Genomic DNA, 25221 nt, shown 5'->3' on the forward strand with positions numbered 1-25221 from the left:
CGCAAGGTCAAAACAAAAGCTACAGATCGCAGACAGTATCAATTGAAAGATACGTCTAGCACGGTCAAAACAGTGACTACAGACCGCATACAGTATCAAATGAAAGATACATCTACCACGGTCAAAACAGTGTGACTCTGAAAAGGGACATCAGCATACAGTGTAAATTGCTGACGAAATACCGTTACCTTAAAGCCATGAATTATAAGGCAACCCAGGATACTCGTAACCATACTGACTAGAGTTCTAGATACCCTACAAGCATCTATATAATGTGACATTTGTCACCCGTTGGCTTGGTAGGCCGGGACTGTAGCTAGCAGTCAGGGTGCGGGGTTGTCAATCCCGTATAGGCCTATACACACAATGTCCGCTCTCCCTACAGGAGACTCTGGTTACCAACTAGACGACGGAGAAGGCCGCATCCCGAAAATGCATCCCAAATAGAGGATAGTGTGTTTCTAGAGGGGAGTGGATTTTTGATGCAAGTGACGTACTAGAGATAGAGACTTCCAAACGGTGGGTAGTGTGTTTTTAAAGTAAGTGTAGAATAGAGGTAGAGACTCTTAACTGACTTGACTAGAGAATTTCCTGTATGTCCATTCTCATATACACAGTATATAACTAATAAATCAAACGACCTTCGGACGGCCACCCGATCCCACCAGACCACATCTAAACGAAGAAAAGGAAATAGGGCGGACGAGCCTTCCTAAGTCTTTCAATCGTTACTTATATGTATCTATATAAGCACAGACATACATCTAACTACAGCTAGGTGTGTAAATCAAGTATAAGTGATCCTTGTGAAGTAGTAGCGTCTATACAAGTGAAGTAAAAACGGTTGCAAGTGAAGCAGGAGTGTCGAATAGGTTATAGCGTATCACGAAGCAGAGACGACAATAACTGAAACGAGGGCGTTTCAAGTATAAGTGAAGTAAAGTCGATATCAAGTATAAGTGAAGTAGATTTGTATTTCTAAGTAAGAGTGTGGATAGGTATAAGCGTCTATCAGTATGGGTGGAAGCATTACAGAGTAGGAGTATGAAATAAGTATAAGCGAATCAGCATAAATTTCAAGTAAAAATATACGTCAAAAGGGAATCTTTAATGAAAAGCCTTTATGAACAGGAAATTTCACAAGTTGTATTCTTTTGTAAAATATGTTTGAAAATCTCAGGAAATCCTTCACAAACCAGTTTAGAATGAATTTAGTTAAATAGGTATAAGTAAGAGTTTTAAAACAATTGAAAAGCGTTATAGCGTTCTACTCGGTAAAAACAGTGTACAGTGGCAAAATCTTGTGCATGCGTGTTATCAATCACATGTGATTGATATGATAACTGGCATGTTTAACTTGTAATCCCCCCTATAAAAACATTTAAAAGCATTTAAAAAGGTTCATTCAGGGGTATGAACTCACCTGGTGTAAGTAGGTCCGACGAGAGTGTTGTTTGGGCGTTCGGTGCCACCTAAGGACTCGAACACACTCAATGACCTATTTAACATATGATATCATATGTTCACATACAATTAGTATATTTAATACTAATTAAACAAATATACACACTCAAAGGAGCGGAAAACACTTTGGCTAAGTGTTTGGGTGTCCCGGGTAGCGTTTAAGGGTGCTAAGGGTCTCCTATCAGTTGTGGAACTTTGCTAAACTTAAATATCAAGTATGTGAATGGGTATAAAGCATTAACATGGACCAATTTGGAGTTTACGGCCTAACTCAAGGGAGTTTACGGCCGTAAACTCCCAAGGTCATATTCTTGGGTGTTTTATGCTTCTAGCTTGCTCGTTGATTTATTCTAAGCACTTTTCCCAAAAGGCATGAGTGGGTTTGAGGCCTCTAAGGGCATGATCTATGAGTTTACAGCCAAGGGACCACTCCTAAAGGAGTTTACGGCTGTAAACTCTAATCCTTAGAGTTTTGGGAAGTTTAAAGCCCCTAATGCCTTTCTAGTGATTTCTAATGAAGTATGATGTTATTTTGGAGGATTAAAACCATCATTTGAGTGGGTTTTGGGGAGTTTACGGCCTAGATAAATTCTTGGGCCGTAAACTCCAAGTCATGCCTCATTTCCTTGTGTTTAAGCCTTTAAATCCCCTCCTAGTTTTTCATGGTAAATGTATGAGGCTATTTGGGGGACAAAACAATTATTTTGGGCATGTTTAAGGGTGTTTACGGTCTTGACCCTTGTCTAGCCGTAAACTCCCTTTAATAATTCATTTTGGAGTGTTTCAAGGGTCTAAACTCAAGAGGATAAGTTCCTAAATTATGTATGAAGCCCTAGGATGAGTTTGGAGTGCATTTGGGACCATGACTTGGGGAGTTTACGACCTAAGCATGTGCTTGGGCCGTAAACTCTTCTTTGAGTCCTAAATCCATGCATTTTTGTGTTTAAACACCCCTAGGCTAATTCCCCTATTTATTTCCAAGCTATTAGGGACAAGTTTGGGTCATTTTGACCTTGTTTTGGGTGTTTACGGCCTAAGGAGGTGCTTAGGCCGTAAACTCCTTTTCCATTGCAACTAAGTCCTATTTTTGGGCTATAAACACCAATCAATATGTTTAGAATAAGCTAGGGTAAGCGGACTTACAATTTGGAAGCGTTTGGTTGCGGATTCGGGGCTAAAACGAGTCTAGAGAGAGTGTGTAAAAAGTCTCCAATGGACTCCACTCACTCTTACATAGTGTTTTGAGTCGGGACACAGTGGAATTCTAACCGATACTGCCGTTAAACGGGACTTTTGGTCGCACCCGATTTAGTGGTCGTAATTATAAAACTTAACATTTCCAATTAAATGGAAATATGTGTTATGTGTTTTATTTCCTTTCATCACGACTTAACTGCATGCTTATTGCAACCAAATGGAATCTTTACTAAATTGACGCCCTCTCGCCCTCTAAGTAACAGAACTTTTATACAGTGGAATATTCCGTTAATGGTAATAGGGAAAATGTAACGGGAACACTTGGGTTGTCACAACTTTTAAGCATCGGTTTAGGTTTTTTCAAGATGGGTTAGGTTACGAAAAGAGAAAAGGGCATGGAACAGTGGGGCGTGGGTCTAATTATTTGTCTTTTATTTTTATTTAAATAAGTATTAAAAAAAATATATAAAAAATAGAAACTAAAAGGGTAAAACTATCATTTCAAGTCCATCATGGGTCAAATTCATAAAAAATTTCTAATGTTGGAATCAAAGTTCACAAGAAAGTAAGAAACTCTTAATTTTGGATCTTCCATATAAGTTGAAAATTTTTTGGATTTTATTCATAACTTTTTACAGACCATAAAAACCAAATTGCCAGCTTTGTCTATTAATTAATTATACTATTCATTAACTATAGTATTAAACATTTCATAATAAAAAATGGTCATTCAACTTTGAATTTAGGCATATTTAGTTTAGGGAAAATGATTTACAAGCCCAACGAAGTTTTCAAACTGTTCAAAAAACTCCAATCATGTTTTGTCTGTCCAAAAAAACCCAACGAACTTATCATTTTGTCTAAAAAGCCCAACTAAGTTACACTTTCCTGAAAATCAAATAAGAGAAATAGATGGCGTGACTTATTACCATATCGGGGAAACGACTTGTTAGACCAACAAAGTTTCCAAAACGTTTAAAAAACTTCAATCATGTTTTGACTGTTCAAAACAAAACCCAATGAACTTAAACAAAACTAAATTGGGATTTTTTGAACGGTTTGGAACTTTGTTGGACTTTTTAGACAAAAAGTTATATTCGTTGGGTTTTTTGAACAGACAAAACATAATTGATATTTTTTGAATGTTTTGGAAATTTTATTGGGCTGTTAAGTCATTTTCCCTTTAGTTTATTAATATTTTTCTAATCTCCCTATCTAATAAACAAAACCATCTGGACACGTGTCATTACAATCATCCATTTTTCACCCTATGTTAAATTACTCTATTACCCCTTCAGCATCCTTTCACGTATCATTAGTTAATTAGGTAATAGATAATAGGTAATTAGGTATGGAATGGAATTAGATTAGATTATATATGGAATATATGGAATATGGAATTTCACGTAGCATTACATATTGAATATGGATGGAAATAATGATATTGTATCCAAATCTCTGGAATATTGAATCTGGAAATATCGATATTTTGTAATTTGAAATTTGAATATGGAATAACTGCTGTATACATTAAATCAATTCCGTTACATGCCCGATTAAGAGCATCTAAAAATGGTATGCATATCAATCAATTATTATGCGCATAACATACTATATCAATCATATTCCGCTTCAATTACATAATTCAATCCCTAGGACAGTCTCTGCATCTCAATTCTGCTTCTTAATTTCGAATATTCAATCAGCAACTTCAATCCTTCGGTGAGTTTCTCATGATTATATATGATTGCTTCTCAATGTTTGTGTTAATCGTATAATTGAAAATTCTTTTCTTCTTCTGCGACTTCAATTTTGCTTCTCATTGAATTTGTTAATCAAGGTTTCTATTTATCTTTGATTCAGAAGTTGTTTATTAATTATTTTCTATCTTAAATTCTTTATTCGATCCACTAAATTGATCATCAATGTGTATGTGTATGTGTAAAAATAAGCTTCTGTTATGTATGTCTGTGTTAATCATCACAGACATTGATGACATGTACTGTTTGAATGGATTGTTATTATATTTGTACTTCCAATTTCGATTTTCTGCATTCTTTAACTATGAAGAAGAGCAAATTGGACTAATATACCCCTACCACGACTTGCAATTTTTTGAATTTAATTTTTATTTTATGTAAGCCCTGTTTCTCAATGTCCTTTGCTGCTGTTGATACTTACTTTTATATTGCTAAAATACCCTTTTTACCCTTTATTTATATTTGATCATATTATACGGCTTTTTAATCGTAAAGGCCAAATTTATCTTTGTTGTTCTATATTCAATTTCGTTTTTCTGCATTTTTTTGGCGATGTTTGTATACTCAATTTGTTGTTATACATTTGTAAAATTCCGTATTTACCCTTGGTATCAAGATCAAGATCAATTTTCGTTATTTTAGTTTTCACTTATTTACCTGTTATAACATGCTTCTTTCAAACAAGTAATTATGGCAGCAAGCATTAACGACAGTAAACTGTACTTACAATTCCATTAACACCCTTTGTCTACCATAATATAGAATTTTAGTTTTCAGTTAGTTACCTGTTATAACATGCTTCTTTCAAACAAGTAATTATAACAAAACAGTTAGCATTTCATTTTCTGTCAAATTTCTATAAAATAGCTATATAAATTTTGAATCACACTTTGCACTTTCTGTTTTATGGCTGTTTATAGCATTTAACTTTTGTTTTCTGTCAAATTTAGCATCTTACTTGGTTCCTATTTTTCTGATTTTCCTATTTAGGTTATGTTTTATCATTGTTTAAATCCATTACTATTGCAAAATTTTACATCCATATTTTTTTAATATACAGTTAACAATTTCAGAATTTTGACTTATTTTCCTAACATTTTTACCTATTTTTACTAAATTTTACAAATCCAACTTAACGACCTCTTTCTAATAAGGATACATTTGGTATATTACTAAATTGAAGTTTTCTTTCAAACAAAGGAATCATATACAGATCAAAGTTATCATTATTATTTTTAATTATGAATGTTGTATAGGGGTATATAGTTTGTGTTAGCATGTTTCTTTCAGAATTTGTTTTCCTTGTATGAATGTTTCAATATAACCATATTGTATTATTCAGTTTGTTCTTATATTATTAGTACTCCATACACATAATTGTAATTATTTTGTGTATTTTTCTGTTATAGTGACAATGGCAGAAAGAAAGATCACTTTCATTAGAGACTTGGACAATATGAAGGATGATTACACACTAAAAGTGTCTATCATCCGGCTGTGGAAATCGTTTTCAGATGGCAACCCCACTATTGTCAGATCAATTGAGATGATACTCATGGATGAAATGGTAAAATCTACTATTTTAATAGCATTATTCATAACCATTTTTTTATTTGATCATTCCAATAATATTATTCAAACTCAATCATTGAAGATGTTATCTTCAATGTTGACCAATTTATATTTATTAAAAATTCCATTTTTAACATTATATAATATTCTTACCCTATGTGAATAGTGTACAAAAATCCGAGCAAGTGTGTATCCAAGAGATTTTCAAAGGTTTGAGTCCAAATTGAAAGAAGATCAAGCTGTTTACATCCGGTCCCCCACTATCGCTCCTAACAAATACACTTTTAAAATAAGTGATGTAACCTCCAAGTTAAATTTCCATGGAAGAACAACTGTTAACGAGTGTCTACACTTTCAATCCAAAACAAAATATGGATTTTCTTTTGTTTCTTTTGAAACAATTATCTCTGCAACAGCTACATCTAATGAATCAATTGGTAATTTCCCTCCTTATTGATTGTATATTATATTTAATTCTTTAAATTCACATCATTTTGACATTCTGTATTATCATTTTGTAGATATTATTGGTGAAGTTGTTTCATTAGGAAAGCTTGATTCCCGTGATGTCAGCAAATCTCTACATAGGCTGCCTTTACAAATAAGAAACTTAGAGTAACCAAAACTTTTTTTATATTATATCTTATATCTTATATCTTATATATTACATTCATTACTTTACAACTTGCATGTAGAATTTTAGTATTATATATTCATTTAACCATTATTATTTTTGCAGAGGTTTGCAGGTTAACGTTACGTTGTTTGGAGATATTGCATACCAGTTAATTTCTTATCTTGAAGCTCATAAAGAAGTTGATCGTGTGATTGTCCTTTTGCAATGTGCAAGAATTAATGTCTATAACGGTAAATTTTTTATACCAATCAACCTTATTTTAGTCTTTTATATTACTCATTCTATTTACTATTTTATTTTGTTTCATCAGCAACACCTTCTGTGAACAGTTATTTTGAACAAACACGGATGTTCATAAATGCTAATCTTCCCGAAATTGTTACATTCACAGATAGGTAACTGTACATTTTAATAATTCATCGTTTTGTTGTTTCTGTTCAATAATTTTATAATTTTATTTTCAAACTCCTAAATTAAAAACCCTTCAGCTTCTTTGACTGTTGAAAGCTCTAAATCATATTCGGAATCTGATGACTTTTTGAATAATTACAAAGTTAAAAATGTTGTCGATTTGATAGAACCACAAGAGGTATGTGAATATTTTATCTGTATTGATGTCATATTGTTTTCTATTTAACAGATAATAAAATTATAATGTTTTTTATGAACGTTTTGATTTTATTTTAGGTCGGCCAATATATCATTGTCGGGACCATTTATGGTATTCGCCAAGATATTGATTGGTATTATGATGGGTGTACAAACTGTAGAAAGAAAGTTCAAACAGAAGATTTGTTCAGTGGTGCAGATAGTGGTGATGCAAGTGTCGTTTTAAAATGCAATGGTGATAATTGTAAAAATAAGACGATCTCTTCTGTTCCAAGGTTTTTTTACATTTAAGAAAATATCAACAGAACAACTTAACTACATTATTAACCATTAAACATATTTAATGTTTATTTATCTAGGAATTTTTTATAGGTATAAAATACCTATTCGTGTGCAAGATGATTCTGGAACAATCACTCTAACTCTCTTCGATAGAGATGCTTATAGAATCGTCAAAAAACGCGCACGTGATCTTATAGATAAAATCAAACAGGTATAACATAATTTTAATTTTTGTTTTCTTAATTGCTGTTATTTGTTGTATTTTCTTTACTTTAATGTGCTTTTAAACATAAATATATTATATAACACATTTATTCCAGGCTGGGGATAATCCAAGATTATATCCTTATGACCTCAAATGTTTGGAGCATAAAAAGATGGCTTTTAAGATAGATGTTAATAGTTTTAATGTATCCAATAACTACAATCGGTTTGGGATACTTGGCTATACGGTTGATAGTAACGTTATCGATGCTTTGGAAAAAAAGTTAGCTGTCAAGGTATTTATATATTATTTTTATTTGTTTTTTTAATATTACTTTTTATGATGCATATTTTTTTAATGATCTTCACTAATAAATTGTAAATCTTTATTGATTTAGAGCTATGTCCCACAAATTATATAAATATTTAAATTTCTAATTCAGGCAGGTAGTCCTGCAAATGCTGATGATACAGAAATCGCATCTCATGAAGTATCTCAAGAAACAAAGTCCTTAAAGGTTATATTATAAATTTACATTATTTAATTTTATATAATCTATTAAAAAGATTACTTTTTGTTAATATTTTATTACTAAACCTATTTACAACATTTTGTTTTAAGGATGCGATATCGCAAACAGGTGATAATTTGACCCCAACATTGCCTGACAAATTTGAAGCTACAAGTCCGTTCAAGTATAATTCCCCAACAACAGTAAAAAAAAAACGAAATGTTGGAGATACCATTGATGTTGATGATTATGATAATGTGAATTCATCCACCAAGGTCCCTCGATTGAATTCCAAAGTTGATGGCAACACAGATCTATTAATACCAAAGCTTGAAAAGTAATTTGATATTGTCCTTTTTTAATCAACAATGTTCTTGAATTTGGATTTTTTTTGGATTCTCTTTCACAGTATTGCTCTTTGTGGTGTCCACTGTTCAAACATTGATACTTCTTGCTTTATTTTCGCTGGTATTCTATATTTTAATACGATTATCATTTTATGGTTATCATTGTAATTAGACTAATCTTCTTTTAATAAATGTGTGGCATATATGTTTGTGTATTTATGTGTAAAATAAGCAAATAAATATGTTTCTAAAGAGTCTTATCAGAAATATACTAATTATTTAACGATGGTGGTCTTGATAAGTATTAGTTTGTTTCAAGCATATTCAAATAAGTATATTACATACAACTAAATTACATTACTTGTATTTACAATCATAGATACTAATAAGGCATATTTTTTGTTCTGGGCAAGGATGTATTCATTTTAACCTCATAAATAATTTTTCTGATGAAATTAAAGTGATAACATAAATAAAGTACATACCTCTGGAATAATTTATGGGCAACAATGGAGTTTCCATCAAATACACAACCAACTAAATGCCCACCAGTAACAACCAACATAACTCTAAAACGTGTGTTGTTTCTAGGTTCATCTATCACATTCAGATTTTTTTACCAATATATTTGCAATAAAAATAAAAAAAATTACATTCAATAACATTCTACTTTTCAATTTCGTGTTATAAGATATCAGTATATTTGCTTTATAAAAAAGATGTCTCAAATTTGAATACATTCAATAAATTCCTGTTCAAAATAATGATCATTTTTTAAACATGGACATATTCATAATTTTCACAATAAAATGGTATATTGGTGCATGCATTCTTGGGAATGTGCTTTGATATTATTTGAGGTATTGTATTAAAAAAGATTGTAATCAAGCTGTCAAATGAGATTTCTCATAATATTGAACACGCAACAGAATAAACAATGCATCAGATGTCAATTTTGCCCTTTGTCAATTCTTTTGATCAGCTCTAAAATTTCAATCATTTAAATTCCATAAATTAATACTACAAGCAACAGAAGATTATCATTAGCTCATGTAACTCCTAAACCGGATATCAATTCCAAAACTACCCCTACTACTTCCCGTCCTACCAAAAAAATCGATGGATTCCGCAAGCCTTTTTCTCCCATTTCTTCCAAAACTACCCCTAATGTCACAACAGAAGCTGAGAAAAAACACGACATCCTACAAAAAACATTTCAAAATAACAATAACAATATGTCGCCATTTACTACCCCTACTAAAACTACAATATTTGGTTTACAGGATGAAAATACAAATAGAACTCCAAAAACAAATTTAATTCCGATTTTACCCTCCACCCCATATACTACGGGTTCTATTGCGATGCAAACAGCTGTTACACCTGCCCCTGTTTTGATAAAGGAGATTGTTCCTGAAGAGGTTATTGAGTATTCCTTTGAAGAAAGAAGAGCTGGTTTTGTTTTTTTGAAAGTCAAATTGCAATTGGCTTGTAATATGAATTGAATTCGTATGTTGCTCTTTTGGTATTTGGTATGTTATTATAACTGGCAGATACTTTATTTTTATATTTGATCATATTATACGGCTTTTTAATCGTAAAGGCCAAATTTATCTTTGTTGTTCTATATTCAATTTCGATTTTCTGCATTTTTTGGCTATGTTTGTATACTCAATTTGTTGTTATACATTTGTAAAATTCCGTATTTACCCTTGGTATCAAGATCAAGATCAATTTTCGTTATTTTAGTTTTCACTTATTTACCTGTTATAACATGCTTCTTTCAAACAAGTAATTATGGCAGCAAGCATTAACGAGTAAACTTTACTTACAATTCCATTAACACCCTTTGTCTACCATAATATAGAATTTTGGTTTTCAGTTATTTACCTGTTATAACATGCTTCTTTCAAACAAGTAATTATAACAAAACAGTTAGCATTTCATTTTCTGTCAAATTTCTATAAAATAGCTATATAAATTTTGAATCACACTTTGCACTTTCTGTTTTATGGCTGTTTATAGCATTTAACTTTTGTTTTCTGTCAAATTTAGCATCTTACTTGGTTCCTATTTTTCTGATTTTCCTGTTTAGGTTATGTTTTATCATTGTTTAAATCCATTACTATTGCAAAATTTTACATCCATATTTTTTTAATATACAGTTAACAATTTCAGAATTTTGACTTATTTTCCTAACATTTTTACCTATTTTTACTAAATTTTACAAATACAACTTAACGGCCTCTTTCTAATAAGGATACATTTGGTATATTACTAAATTGAAGTTTTCTTTCAAACAAAGGAATCATATACAGATCAAAGTTATCATTATTGGTATGCCTTAACATTGTCCTTTGGAAGCATAAATAAATTAATAAATAAAACGATTGTTTGAATTTTTGACTACTGTCCTACCAAAAATTCACGTTCCTGTCAATGTTAAATCTCATTTTTACCCCTGATTGGTTTCACGTACTATTACAATCTTTGATTTGATTTGATTAATAATCGAAATATCGATATTTTGTAATTTGAAATTTGAATATGGAATAGCTGCTGTATACATTAAATCAATTCCGTTACATGCCCGATTAAGAGCATCTAAAAATGGTATGCATATCAATCAATTATTATGCGCATAACATACTATATCAATCATATTCCGTTTCAATTAGATAATTCAATCCCTAGGACGGTCTCTGCATCTTAATTCTGCTTCTTAATTTCGAATATTCAATCAGCAACTTCAATCCTTCGGTGAGTTTCTCATGATTATATATGATTGCTTCTCAATGTTTGTGTTAATCGTATAATTGAAAATTCTTTTCTTCTTCTGCGACTTCAATTTTGCTTCTCATTGAATTTGTTAATCAAAGTTTCTATTTATCTTTGATTCAGAAGTTGTTTATTAATTATTTTCTATCTTAAATTCTTTATTCGATCCACTAAATTGATCATCAATGTGTATGTGTATGTGTAAAAATAACCTTGTCTTACGTATGTCTGTGTTAATCATCACAGACATTGATCACATGTACTGTTTGAATGGATTGCTATTATCTTTGTACTTCCAATTTCGATTTTCTGCATTCTTTAACTATGAAGAAGAGCAAATTGGACTAATATACCCCTACCACGGCCTGCAATTTTTTTAATTGTTATGCCCATAAGCGAAAGGAATAACAATGCTCATATATGATATTGTGTGTCAAACACATACTATAATTTTAGAAAATATATTGAATAAAATAATACTCGAGCTAAGAAAGATACAACCTGATATAAGTTCTCAATTCAGGTTGCAAATTATGAGAGCAGATAAGTTTTGAATTTTTAAAAGAAAGTGATCTGACAAGAAAAAAATAAAACCCAAACAAATATATACAGTAATAAGTTTTCACATCTAAGGAGATTTTTATATTTATAACCAATCAAACAATTCAAAAAGATCTATTATGTGATTTCTGATGTTGGAAAGGATTAAAACAATCATAATTTTATGTTCAAAACCAATGTTATTATGAACTCTTCTAGCAACCAACTATTATGAAGAACAATGCTACACTAGCACCAATTAAAAAATCAAAACCAGTCTAATTGTTCAGAAGAACCAAATATATCAAAACCAATCAAACCAATTAAAAAATCAAAACCAGTCTAATTGTACTGTTTGAATGGATTGCTATTATCTTTGTAGTTCCAATTTCGATTTTCTGCATTCTTTAACTATGAAGAAGAGCAAATTGGACTAATATACCCCTACCACGGCCTGCAATTTTTTTAATTTAATGTTTATTTTTTGTAAGCCCTGTTTCTCAATGTCCTTTGCTGCTGTTGATACTTACTTTTATATTCCTAAAATACCCTTTTTACCCTTTATTTATATTTGATCATATTATACGGCTTTTAAATCGTAAAGGCCAAATTTATCTTTGTTGTTCTATATTGAAATTCGATTTTCTGCATTTTTTAGCTATGTTTGTATACTCAATTTGTTGTTCTACATTTGTAAAATTCCGTATTTACCCTTGGTATCAATATCAAGATCAATTTTCATTATTATGTTCAATATATAATTGAAACATATGAATAACAATCATTCTTTACTGCATATTGTTCCAGCAATCAAGAATCATTCTTTAATCGGCTACTTCAATCGTTCTGTAAGTTTCTTATTTTTTTCCAATTCTCGGTTTTTTGTTTTTTCTGAACTTCATATGCTTCAATCAAATTTCGTTATATGCTAGATTAAGGACATTAACGACAGTAATTCTGTAAGTTTCTTATTATCAATTTTGGTTCTGGTTTTGTAAATGTACGGCCATGATTCTCGATTGCTGTGTTAATCAAAATCATCCTCCCTAATAGTATCTTTTCCAACAATGCTTATCTTTTTATAACATAATAAACATTAGTTCCAATAGTTACAAAGTAAAATAACATAATGAAAGAAAAATGTAATCCAACAATACAGTACAAAAAAAATTATATCTGCAACAAAATTCGGAAACATTACATATAAAGCCATTGTACTTTAGTATTTCATGTCATACGTAAGTTCAATCGACAACATTTTTTTTTATTTTAAGCTAGGTTACAATCCGTGGAAACCACGGGTAAAAGATTTATAAAAAATTATTAAACTAATAATATATAAGTTTTATTTAGACAAAAACAAAAAGTTATAATAAAATATGTTTAAATAAATTAATGATGTGAATAATTACTAAAAAAATAATTGCATACCCACAAACCAAAAAAAATCAAATTCATATTTTAATTTTGTATTTGCATTCGAACATTTCAAGAGTTCTATTGTGAACAAAAATTAAATAAGCTTAAAAAGTAACGTCCATTTATAGTTAATATAATGTAACAACGTTAGATGTATTCAAGTGAGTGTCAATTATTAATCGGCATGCATAACATAAACTTTTGTGGTCATTTGCTTCATTTTGTATTGATATGAAATATCAGTCTTTCCGAAACTGATGACGTTGTTGCCAAATCCAAGATAACAAAATTAGCAATTCAAACAATGGACAGATGAATAAAATTACATATCTAAACCCACTAATTAAATGCCCTATTCACAAATGATAATAACTATTGTATAAAGTTATATATTTTGTTCCATTTCAGATAGCAACTACTAACATGGACTCCTTTAAGACTAATAAGAAGATAAAATTAAATAATTTCTATCTGGATAATACAAATCAATTGCATTTGTACACTACATCAGTCAGTCAAATTCCAACTTCTACAAATGTTACTAACCCTGGTGATAACGGTACGTTCATTATATATTTTACGACTTTCTTTATCAATGTTTTTAATCTGAATTATAACTATTTCATGTGTGTATATTTGATTATGCAGCTTCAAATAGGAATATCTATCATGTTCAGGCTACAGAGAAAAGAAGAATAAGAAAATTATACTTGGACAATAAAAAAAAAAGGTTCGACCGAATGAATCCATACAACTACATCAACATCACATCTTTTTAAAATAAATGAAAATGATAATTTACTTAATTCGTTATACACTTTTCTTCTTTATTTTGTATTTAAATTAAATTTAAATTTAAATATCTAAATTCAATTTTCTCACATGCTCATTTTTTGTATTATGTCTTTTTGTATATTAATATTCATAGAATATTTTCGGGAGTTACATTATTATTTCAAATTTATCCATTTGTTATCACAATTTTTTTTTTGCAGCCAAATTCAAAGGAGTTGTGCATCCAAATAAAAACCTATCCGCATCTACATCAAGTGTCAATGTTTCAAAAAAATCATATTTCCAAACTTCTCCTTCACATCTAAATGTTAGAACTCCGTTATCGAACATTTCAAATGGTAACTCATTTATACTACCATTTTATTTTATAATATATATTTTTATTGTATCACATTTAATAATGTATACCTTCAATCTTCTTTTACCAGTCATGGATATTTCCGATAACAGTTTTCAATCACGGTTACCAAACATCAGATTGAATTCAAACGGTAACATACTTGATTGCTTATACACTTTTTTTTTTCTCTCTTTTAAATCTGTAAAATAAAAATTCTATCATCCATAGTTTTTTATATTATCTATTTATCATTATTAGTATTCATATACTATTTAAAAAGTTACAAGATTATTTAATATTTAACCGTTTCTAATAAGATATTATTTCCAATCAAATTAAAAGGAGTTGTCGATCGAAATAAAAGTGTATCCACATCTACATCAAGCGTAAATATGTCAAAACAAACAATGTTACATACTCCTCCTTCACATTTAAATGTTAGAAGTCCGTTATCTAACATTTCCAACGGTAACTCATTTATTTTTCCATATTTTTTTTATAATATATGTTGTTATTGTATCATATTTGATAATCTACATTTCAATCTTCTTTTCTCAGTCATCGATATTCCCAATAACAGTTTTCAGACACCGTTACCAAACATGAAATTGGATTCAAACGGTAACGTACTTATTGCTTTTAAACTTTTTAAGTTTTTTTTTAAATATATGTAATAAAATTTATTACATCATCGTCTTTTTATATCATCTCTTTATCAATATTCATATTCATATAATATTAAAATAATTATTAAACAATTTTACATTTCTGATAACCACTTTTTTTTATATGAATTCAAAGGAGTTGTACATCGAAATAAAAGCACATACCGATCAAAAACAAGTTCAAATACATCAAAACAAGCAATGTTACAACCTCCTCCATCATATTTAAATGTTAGAACTCCGTTATCTAACATTTCCAACGGTAACTCATTTATTTTACCATTTTAATTTGTAACATATATTATTATTGTATCATATTTAACAATGTATACTTTCAATTTTTTCCGCAGCCATGGATATTTCCAATAATAGTTGACAATCGCCGTTAACAAATATTAGACAATTCTCTGTATTTTCAAATGGCGACACATCCAACAAATCATCTACAATAACATCAAAATCGTCTTCAGTCCTGTTAGCTAATCCAAATAATAAAGCAAAGAAAAAAATGCCAAATTTAACTCCTATTCCAATATATGGTTTGAGATCCGATCAAGACAAAATCGATGCTCAAAATGAGCAAAACATATACAACGGTATATCAAAAGGTAATTTTGATACAAATATAATATTTATATTTGTTCATTCAATATTTTTCACTTATATAAACTTACAAATTTAACATCTTTATGTCAACCTTAATTGACAGATTATTTGGATCATGGTGATCAGATTGTTGTATGCCAAACATGTTTTGCAAAATTATGGAAAGATGAATCTATCAAATGTAAAAAAAATGAGAATCAAAATTATTCTTTATGTTGTGGTTATGGCAAAGTTGAACTACCAACTTTAAAGAATGCACCTTCAAGTTATGCCCATCTTTTTACATCGGGAGATTCTAAAAGCAAACACTTCATGAAGAACATTCGTTCTTACAATTCTATGTTTTCTTTTACGTCAATGGGTGGAAAGATTGATTCCTCAATCAATAGAGGAAATGCTCCATACATTTTTAGACTTAGCGGTCAAAATTATCATAGTATCGGAAGCCTTTTACCGGAACATGGGTTAAAACCAAAATTCTCTCAGTTGTACATATACGATACTGATAATGAGATCGCGAATAGACGGACATGTTTTGGGTACACTTTTCACAATTATCACATTAATAGATATCTTATTCATCAACATTATATTATTTATTTATCTTATGTTTATATGTTCATGTTACTTGCAGTGGAGATAATCAACGATCTACGTCAAATTCTTCTGTCCTTGATAATGATATTATACAAGATTTGAAGTTGATGTTGGATTCAAATAATGTCTTGGTTCAGTCTTATAGAATGGTTAGGGATTGTTTTCATCAAAACCCTCATGTTGATATCAAGTTGAGACTTATTGGAAGAGGTGACCAAGATGGAAGGATATACAACCTACCATCTGCTTCTGAGGTTGCCGCTTTAATTGTTGGAGATATTGGTGATTCAATTGATAATAGAGATATTGTTGTTCAAACGTCATCAGGTTTTCTACGGCGTATTAGTGAATTACATCCATCATACCTTCCTCTTCAGTATCCACTACTGTATCCATATGGTGATGATGGTTACAGGGTTGACATACCACATCGAGGTATTACACCAACAAGCAACAGCAAGAGGGCCAACTGTACAATGAGAGAGTTTTTTTCTTATAGAATACAAGACAGGGATCAATATTTTTTCACTAATTCTTAATTCAAAATGGTTGTTCCAACAGTTTTTGGTTGATGCTTATACTATGATTGAAAGTGAAAGATTACATTTCATAAGGAGCAAACAACAAATTCTTAGATGTGAGTCTTATGAAAAGTTACGTACTCAACAGAACCTAGGGAATAAAGATATATCCAATGTTGGACAACGTGTAATCTTACCTTCTTCATTCACTGGTGGTGCACGTTATATGATGCAAAACTACCTTGATGCCATGTCCTTATGTAAATGGTTTGGATATCCTGATTTCTTCATAACCTTTACATGTAATCCAAAATGGCCTGAAGTTAAAAGGTTTCTTCATAACACTTCACTAAATCCAGAAGATAGACCTGATATCTTATGTAGGCTATTCAAAATAAAGCTCGATGCTTTGATTAAAGACATACGGGAAAATAAAATTTTCGGCATTGTTCAAGGAGGTAATAAAACTTGTATTTATTTCTAATAGTTTTGTTATAATGATTATTTAGTTTGTTAATATTTTTGGTTATTTGCAAATATATTTCATCCAGTACAAAGATTATCTTATTTATAAAATTAATTTGCAGTGGTCTATACGATTGAATTTCAAAAAAGAGGTTTGCCACATTGTCATATTTGTCTGTTTATGCATGCTAACTCCAAGCGGCCTACTGTTGAATATATTGATCCGATTATTTCTGCTGAGATTCCAAATATCAATGAAGATCCAGAATTGTATTCACTTGTAAGTGAATTCATGATACATGGTCCTTGTGGAGCTGAAAATATGAATTGTCCATGCATGGTTGACAAGCAATGTTCGAAAAAAATTCCAAAGCAATTATGTGATCATTCTTCGGTTGATGTCAACGGTTATCCCTTATATATGAGAAGAAACAATGGATATTTTGTCGAAAAATTAGGTGTCAAGTTAGACAATAGAAATGTTGTTCCATATAACAAATATCTGTTGAAAAGATATCAGGCACACATTAATGTTGAATGGTGCAATCAGGGATCTTCCATAAAGTATCTGTTTAAATATATAAACAAAGGTCCAGATAGAGCTACAATTGTTGTTGACATCAACGCTGATTCTAATCACGAAAAGGTTGTCGATGAAATAAAAGATTATTATGAATGTAGATATATATCTGCATGTGAAGCATCATGGCGAATATTTAAATACGATGTTCATTACCGATATCCTTCTGTGATGCGACTACCTTTTCATCTTCCTGATCAACAACAAGTCATAAATGTCGCAGACAATGATATTGACAATGTTCTTGAACAACCTTCAGTTGCTGCTTCTATGTTCACATCTTGGATGGAATGTAATAAAATTAATAAAGATGCACGAAAACTTACATATGTTGAATTTCCTACAAAGTTTGTTTGGAAACCTGATGATAAATTGTGGAAGCCAAGGAAAATTGGACGTTCAATAGGAAGGATTCACTCTATTTCACCTAAACTTGGCGAAGTCTACTTCTTACGGATTCTTTTAAATAAAGTGAAAGGTCCAAAATCATTTGAAGAAATTCGCACGGTAAACGGTGAAGAATTTCCTACTTTTCGAGATGCATGCTATGCTTTGGGCCTCTTAGATGATGACAAAGAATATGTTGATGCAATTAAGGAAGCAATTCATTCAGGAACTGGTTTTTATCTTCGTTTCTTATTTGCTACGATGTTAATGTCTAACAGTTTGGGTAGACCAGAGTTTGTTTGGGAAAATACATGGCAACATTTGTCAGATGGTATTCTTTACAACCAACAGCGTAGATTAAAGTCTCCAAGTATTATAATTTCGTATCATTATATGTAAAAACGGATTATATATATTTTAAATATGCACGGTATAATTTTTTTTTACCATTACATTGGTTAATATTATATTCTTTTTGACATATTATTCATTTTTTACAGGTTTATCACTCAATGAGGATCAACTCAAAAACCTGACTTTGTTCGAGATCGAACAAATTTTACTTCGTAACAACACGAGTCTTAAACATTATAAACAAATGCCTTACCCTGATTCCGACATAGTTTCTTCTTCAACAAATCGACTTATCATGGAGGAGCTGGAGTATGACATAACGCTTTTAAAGAAAGAGTTTGATAGTATGTTTCATGCATTAACAAACGAGCAACGCAATATTTTTCTTGATATCATGACTACAGTCAATGATAATAAAGGAGGTGTGTTTTTTGTTTATGGATATGGTGGAACAGGCAAAACCTTTCTTTGGAAGACGTTATCTGCAGCAATTAGATGTAATGGTGATATAGTTTTAAATGTTGCTTCAAGTGGTATTGCATCTTTATTATTGCTTGGAGGTAGGACAGCACACTCTCGGTTTATAATTCCGTTGAATCTTACCGAGTATTCTGTTTGTAAGATACCGCCTGATAGTGAACTCGGCAGATTAGTAAGAAAAAGCTCATTGATTATTTGGGATGAAGCACCTATGGTCCACAAACATGCATTTGAAGCTTTAGATCGAGCTCTGAGAGATGTATGTAAGTTTGATAAGTCTACCAACTCAGATATTCCATTTGGAGGGAAAGCGATTGTTTTTGGAGGAGACTTCAGGCAGATTCTACCTGTTGTTCAAGGAGGTACAGACAAAATATCGTTAATGCTTCTTTAAGCTCTTCATATATATGGCAACAATGCAAAGTCCATAGATTAACAAAAAACATGAGACTAACCGTTGGAAAGGATCCATCTGATATTCGAAAAATACAAAATTTTGCAAACTGGCTTTTGGACATAGGAGAAGGAAAAGTTGGTGGTTTGAACGATGGTGAAACGATTATTGATGTTCCGGATGATATTCTCATTAGTGATCCACATGATCCTATAGGTTCATTAATTGAGTTTGTATATCCTTCAATCTTGGAAAACTTCAACGGTACGAGTTATTTTCAAGAAAGAGTTATACTAGCTCCAAAAAATGAAGTTGTCCAACAAATCAATGATCGTTTGTTAGCATTGTTTCCCGGAGAAGAAGTAGAATATTTAAGTTCAGATACTCTTTGCCAATCCGAGTTTGTTCATGATCAGTTTGATCCCAATTTATACTCCCCTGATATTTTAAATGGTCTTAAGGTATCAGGTTTGCCAAATCACAAGTTAATTCTAAAAGTCGGTGTTCTAGTTATGTTACTAAGAAACATTGATCAAAAAAATGGATTATGTAACGGCACTAGACTACAAGTGAAATCTCTTGGCAAACGTGTTATTGAGGCAATTATAATATCTGGAACTAATATCGGAAAGCAAACATTTATTCCAAGAATGTCTTTAAGTCCATCTGGAAAAAAAATTCCTTTCAAATTTCAAAGAAGACAATTTCCATTGGCTGTATGTTTTGCAATGACAATTAATAAAAGTCAGGGGCAGTCGTTATCAAAGGTTGGTTTGTATCTCAAGGATCCTGTTTTTCCACATGAACAACTGTATGTTGCCTTATCTAGAGTTCAAAGTAGAGAAAGACTGAAATTGTTAATTTTAGATAAGGATGGTAGACTTACAAACAAAACTTCAAATGTTGTGTATAAGGAAGTTTTTAGGAATTTATAACTGCTTCTTACCCATTAAATTCTAACAATTATGTTTTTTTCTGTTTTTTTGTAACATTTTTTTTAAATAATTTATTCTTTATAGAGCATTGTAATCCATAATATTCAGTTTGTTTTGATATTTCATTTTCAGACTTTAATAGACGTCACATGGTGTTTCTTGATTCCTCCCTCATTACAAAAAAATATTGATTTGCCCTCACACTTCATAAATCATTCACATATTCAAAGATGTATTTTAGTTATCTTCATATTTAACTTTGGATGGATTGATTGTGTTTCTATTTAACATATATTCAAATTTATATACTTTTTTACAAAATTATATTAATTTTAATTTTAAATAATCATTACAAATATTGCTAAACAAACTTAATTCTTATTAATAATATAAATCTGTTTTTCAATTTTTGACCCGTGGTTTCCACGGGTTGTAACCTAATCTAATAATATTAATAAAAGTAAAACTGATAAATAATGTAATTAAAGAGAGACGGATGGAAGATTTACTACACGGTTCTAACACAAATACACGACCAATAGGTGCGCAGCACGCACTAACCATTGAAGAGTCAAACTCAGGTCCCTGCCACCGTGCCACGTAGACAATCATCCAAACGGGGCCCCCAAACTTATTGGTCACAGAGTGGCCGACACATTGGTCATCAATTAGTTAAGTTATTGACCTCTATACCCTCAGTCGTGTCACCCCCACCACCACTCAACGGCCTCTTTATCTCAAGGGCAAAATCGTAAACCATTCATCTATTTATCCTCTTGCCTCTTGGTTGATGCCAAAAATATCCATTATCCGCTTTCTTCATTTTCCATCGTTCTTTTCTCACCGGCAAACATGAATTCATTTATGAGCACCCTCAAAACCGCCGTCTCCGACTCTACGACCGACGGCAACGAGAAGAGTACTAACACAGAGCAACCATCGTCCACGGAGCTATTGTCAAGTGCCAAGCAGGTGGCGGAGGCAGCTAAGTTAGCTGCAAGCAACCAAACAGACAAAATTGACAAGGTTAAGACCGCCGGCGCCGCCGCGGACGTCCTTGATGCCGCCAAGGAGTACGGAAAGTTTGATGAGACCCAAGGAGTTGGGCAGTATCTAAAGAAGGCAGATGATTATCTTCACGAGTATGAGAAGTCCGGTGCTAGTGCTACAACACCACCACCCACCAAGGAGGGCGAAGCTGAGGCACCAGCAGCCGCGCCGCCGGTGGAGGAGAAGAAAAGTGAAAAGGAAGAATCTGGAAGTGGGTTTGGAGCCGCAGATGCCCTGAAGGCCGCCGGAAGTTTCTTCAAGTAGAACTGTTGCTGCTACTATATGTAAATCAAGCAACGACTTTGATCTTTTTCGCTGTGTGACTTGTACCTCTTGTTTTGAATGTTGTACGTCGTTTCTGTATTAATAATTGATTACATGATGTGTTCTAATTATTAACTACTTCACTAAATTAGTTTACACAATATGGATAATTGGTTACAAATGGTTTTTGTTATAAACCCAATTCTTTCTTTTTAAACTAAATAAATCAACATCCGATTGTTGGCATAAGTAAAATGAATGTCTTCTTATAAATTTTTCTTAAATTAATTGATGAATGTTTCTTAAATTAATGAATATTGAGAAAATCTGATCAATGTAAGAGTAAAATATTGTTATCCACCTTTTATCCACTCCATATCTATAAATTTAACATACTATATTCGATACATCGGTTTATTTACTCATACATTTATTTAATCACTTTCACGTACAAGACTTAATAAGAAGAAAAAAAAAAACGTCTTAATTGACCAAAGCAATAAACAATACAACTTAAATATTATGTTTTCCAGTTGAATTCATAACACCTACAAGAATATATCACTCAAAAGCAATCTGATATAATATATATATATGATCTTGATGGATATCAAACATATAGCGACAATATCAAATATTGTGTTGGATATCAACAAATTGTGGTGGAGAAGCGTTACGCTAGAACCAACAACATAAGTATATTGGTTTTTGGATTTTTCCAGTTGATCGAATCATATTTGCATTCTCTTTAACTCTATCTTCTTCATTTCTTCGGTTCTCCTCTGTCTGTGATATTGCTTCTCTGGAGATATTTTCAATCGTCTGCATCTTTCTCATGAAATCTTGCAGTTCTCGAGCTCTTTTCCACTCTAGCTTACCCTGCAAGCTTCAATGGTGGGTCTTTTGAACACTAAAGTTGTGAAACTAATTGTTTTATGTTTTTATCGAGAAAAAAAAAGGGTTAAAAACAAGACCTCTTTCTTTATCAATTTTTTCTTTGCTCTCAACTTCTTTTTATTCTCCCACTCGGATATTACCGCTTTCACCTTCGTAAACCTGATCAAATTTAAGAACAAATTCTCAAATTTACAGGATTTTGAGTTAATTTGGAAGTTGACTTCACAAGGAGTGGACTTGTTTCATTCATTATGTGGAACCCATGTAATGTGATATATGATATATTGATATTAATATTTTAAAGGGTTTATATTGTTTATAAGTAAACGTATAACTTTTGTCTATCGAAAGCAAATAAAATTAAGAATAAGAAATGAAATTCAAACTCGACTTAAAATTTGATTTTGTATTCAATTTTATCTTCCAAAGTTACTTAAAACTTAACGATTTAGTTAAAGATGTTAACTATTTCAAACTTAACAAGTTATTTAAAAACGGACAAAAGAGAATTATCATTCAATTTCATGCGACGAAGAAAAGAAAATGATCATTTGTTTCATTTCATATTTGATGCTTTTTATTTTAAGCCAAAATAAAAAGATGTTTTTTTTTTTTACAAAAATCAAACTGGAAATTGTTTTTTCTGGTTAAAGATGTTTTTTTTAGAAGTCAAAAATTCAAATGATTAAACTGAAAAGAAAATTTTCTTCAAGTGGTTAAACTGAAAAAAAAAAAATCTAAACTAATGTTTTTTATAAAATTCAAAATTTTATATAGTGGTTTTCTTGAGGAAAAAGAAAAACTTACAGTTAAAACATGAAAAAAAAATCAATAAAACCAAAAAAAAAAAAAAAAAAAAATCATAGTTTACCGTTTGATTGTATTTTCATTCTAGCATTTTGTAAAAAAAAATGATTGGTTACAAAATTAAATATGATGGCTATTTCTCCAAGACTTTGATAGTAACACATACCGTTCTTTGATCTTTTGCAATTCAGTTTTCTCCCAAACATCTCCAAGTCTCTTTTCAAGATCTAACTTACTAGTTTCTTCATCCAATTGTTTTTCTATAGAAAAACTAGGAGTTTTGTCGATTGACATGGTTGAACCAATACTCTTTTTTGACACATTGTTATCGGGTTTCATCTTAATTATGGTTGTTGTTGGATGATTATTAGCTTCACCTTGGAGATCTTCATTAGATTGCGGTCTTTGTGACACCTCTTGGATTTCTAGATTTCAAGTCAAAATAAATTATAGTTAGTTTAATAAGTTTTCACAAATGTAATTGATTTTTTAAAACAATGTCTTTTTTATCTTATTATAATAAATCACCACAAAATATGTAGCTTAATATAGAGGCACAAAATACGAATGAGCTAACATAATTTTTCGGACTAGAACGGTCTTTGGCTGGTAATCCAGGTCATGAAAACGGATTGTACCATATATTTTAATTTTATTTCTTGTTTTTTTATTCATTAACAATATTAATATGATAAATAAGAAAAAGATATTAGTTCAAATTGACCGGTCCATCGGTCATTTATGAGTTGATTTTTTTTTTTTTTGGTCTCCTATCTGTATCAATCTTTAGTTTTTTTAAAGACTAAATACGATGTTAATCCAATCAAGATAAAAACAATTAAAATATTTTACCGGAGGATTTCCTAGAATTTGAACCCGGGTCTTGTTTCATTTCATCTTCTTTGTTTTCGATAGAATTAACTGCGAATGCAGCAGCTGCGACAGCAGTCCGAAACTCCTCACCCTCCATTTTATCGTAGTCACGACTTGTTTCGCGCGAAGGTTGTCTTTGGTGCCAATTTTGGCCTTTTCGACGGTCTAGAAATTAAATGTGCCGATTCGTAACAATTATAAATAAATGTTATGAACATCTAACTTGATAGGATTCTAATAATAAGTTTAAATCATTTGTAGACGAGTTATTCGAAAGTTTGTTTTGGGCTACTTTACCTTCTTTGGAACTTCGGGTTCTTCGAGATGAAATCTTTCGATCTCTAATCACGCGTGTAGTTTGTGCTTCGTTTTCCTTCTCACGAAAAAATATCGTGCTACCGGTAATCGTAATAGTTAGATTCCAAACAATTTATTGTTCTTATAAAAATTATTAAAAAGAGGATAATATTTTGTAAGAGCGAAGTACTTGGTGAACTATAGAACCTAAATGCAAAAAGCATCCATAGTTCACATTTTTGTCCAAAATTATCAAATATAATGTTAAAAAGAACATTGGTTTATTTATAGCAAAAACTAAATATGATGATTCCAAAAGCTAATAATTTACCTGATCTGCTTGAGCAAACCCTCCATGAATAAAAACTTTGGAGGTTTGAGATTTGCTCAAATTGTACGGTATTATAAGTTGCTTTGCATTTGGTTCTTGATGTATAATGAAAGTATTCTTTTCTTTTGCTTCATCCTCTAGGGGTTCTTTCTTTGACAAGATGGCATGGATGTATCTGATTGGTCTAAGTGATTTTCCATGGGTCCCACCTATTTGACCTCACCAATCAAAACATTCCACGTCATCTAAAGTCTTTTCCTAA

At 31.1% G+C, this 25221-nt stretch overlaps 4 protein-coding genes across 4 annotated transcripts; 3 read left to right on the forward strand and 1 right to left on the reverse strand.

Moving 5' to 3' along the window:
• Positions 1-5835: 5835 nt before the first annotated feature.
• On the forward strand, positions 5836-19505 carry LOC145039286 (uncharacterized). The gene is made up of 24 exons (XM_078987355.1): positions 5836-5988; positions 6160-6430; positions 6515-6608; positions 6733-6860; positions 6941-7025; positions 7138-7219; positions 7318-7514; positions 7612-7732; positions 7842-8021; positions 8169-8243; positions 8348-8540; positions 8647-8705; positions 9868-10075; positions 11141-11197; positions 12710-12750; positions 13730-13880; positions 13970-14051; positions 15521-15729; positions 15831-16266; positions 16362-16651; positions 16740-16795; positions 16886-17303; positions 17433-18647; positions 18778-19505. The coding sequence occupies exons 1-24, from the start codon at positions 5836-5838 to the stop codon at positions 19503-19505; spliced, it is 5529 nt and encodes a 1842-aa protein (XP_078843481.1).
• A 50-nt stretch (positions 19506-19555) lies between these two features.
• On the forward strand, positions 19556-20440 carry LOC145039287 (uncharacterized). The gene has a single exon (XM_078987356.1). It carries the CDS (start codon positions 19556-19558, stop codon positions 20438-20440), a length of 885 nt encoding a protein of 294 aa, XP_078843482.1.
• Positions 20441-21217: 777 nt separating this feature from the next.
• Positions 21218-21885, forward strand: LOC145041237 (nodulin-related protein 1-like). Its single transcript, XM_078989240.1, has one exon. It carries the CDS (start codon positions 21293-21295, stop codon positions 21752-21754), a length of 462 nt encoding a protein of 153 aa, XP_078845366.1. The 5' UTR covers positions 21218-21292; the 3' UTR covers positions 21755-21885.
• Positions 21886-22241: 356 nt separating this feature from the next.
• LOC145041236 (uncharacterized) lies at positions 22242-25093 on the reverse strand. Its single transcript, XM_078989239.1, has 6 exons — positions 24960-25093; positions 24629-24726; positions 24311-24496; positions 23625-23883; positions 22729-22810; positions 22242-22633 (listed from the first exon to the last, which is right to left on the reverse strand). The coding sequence occupies exons 1-6, from the start codon at positions 24983-24985 to the stop codon at positions 22433-22435; spliced, it is 852 nt and encodes a 283-aa protein (XP_078845365.1). The 5' UTR covers positions 24986-25093; the 3' UTR covers positions 22242-22432.
• Positions 25094-25221: the final 128 nt, after the last annotated feature.

The sequence above is a fragment of the Lactuca saligna genome, chromosome 4 (assembly GCF_052625555.1).
Source record: "Lactuca saligna cultivar CGN05327 chromosome 4, ASM5262555v1, whole genome shotgun sequence".
In the NCBI taxonomy this organism is placed as follows: Eukaryota; Viridiplantae; Streptophyta; class Magnoliopsida; order Asterales; family Asteraceae; genus Lactuca; species Lactuca saligna.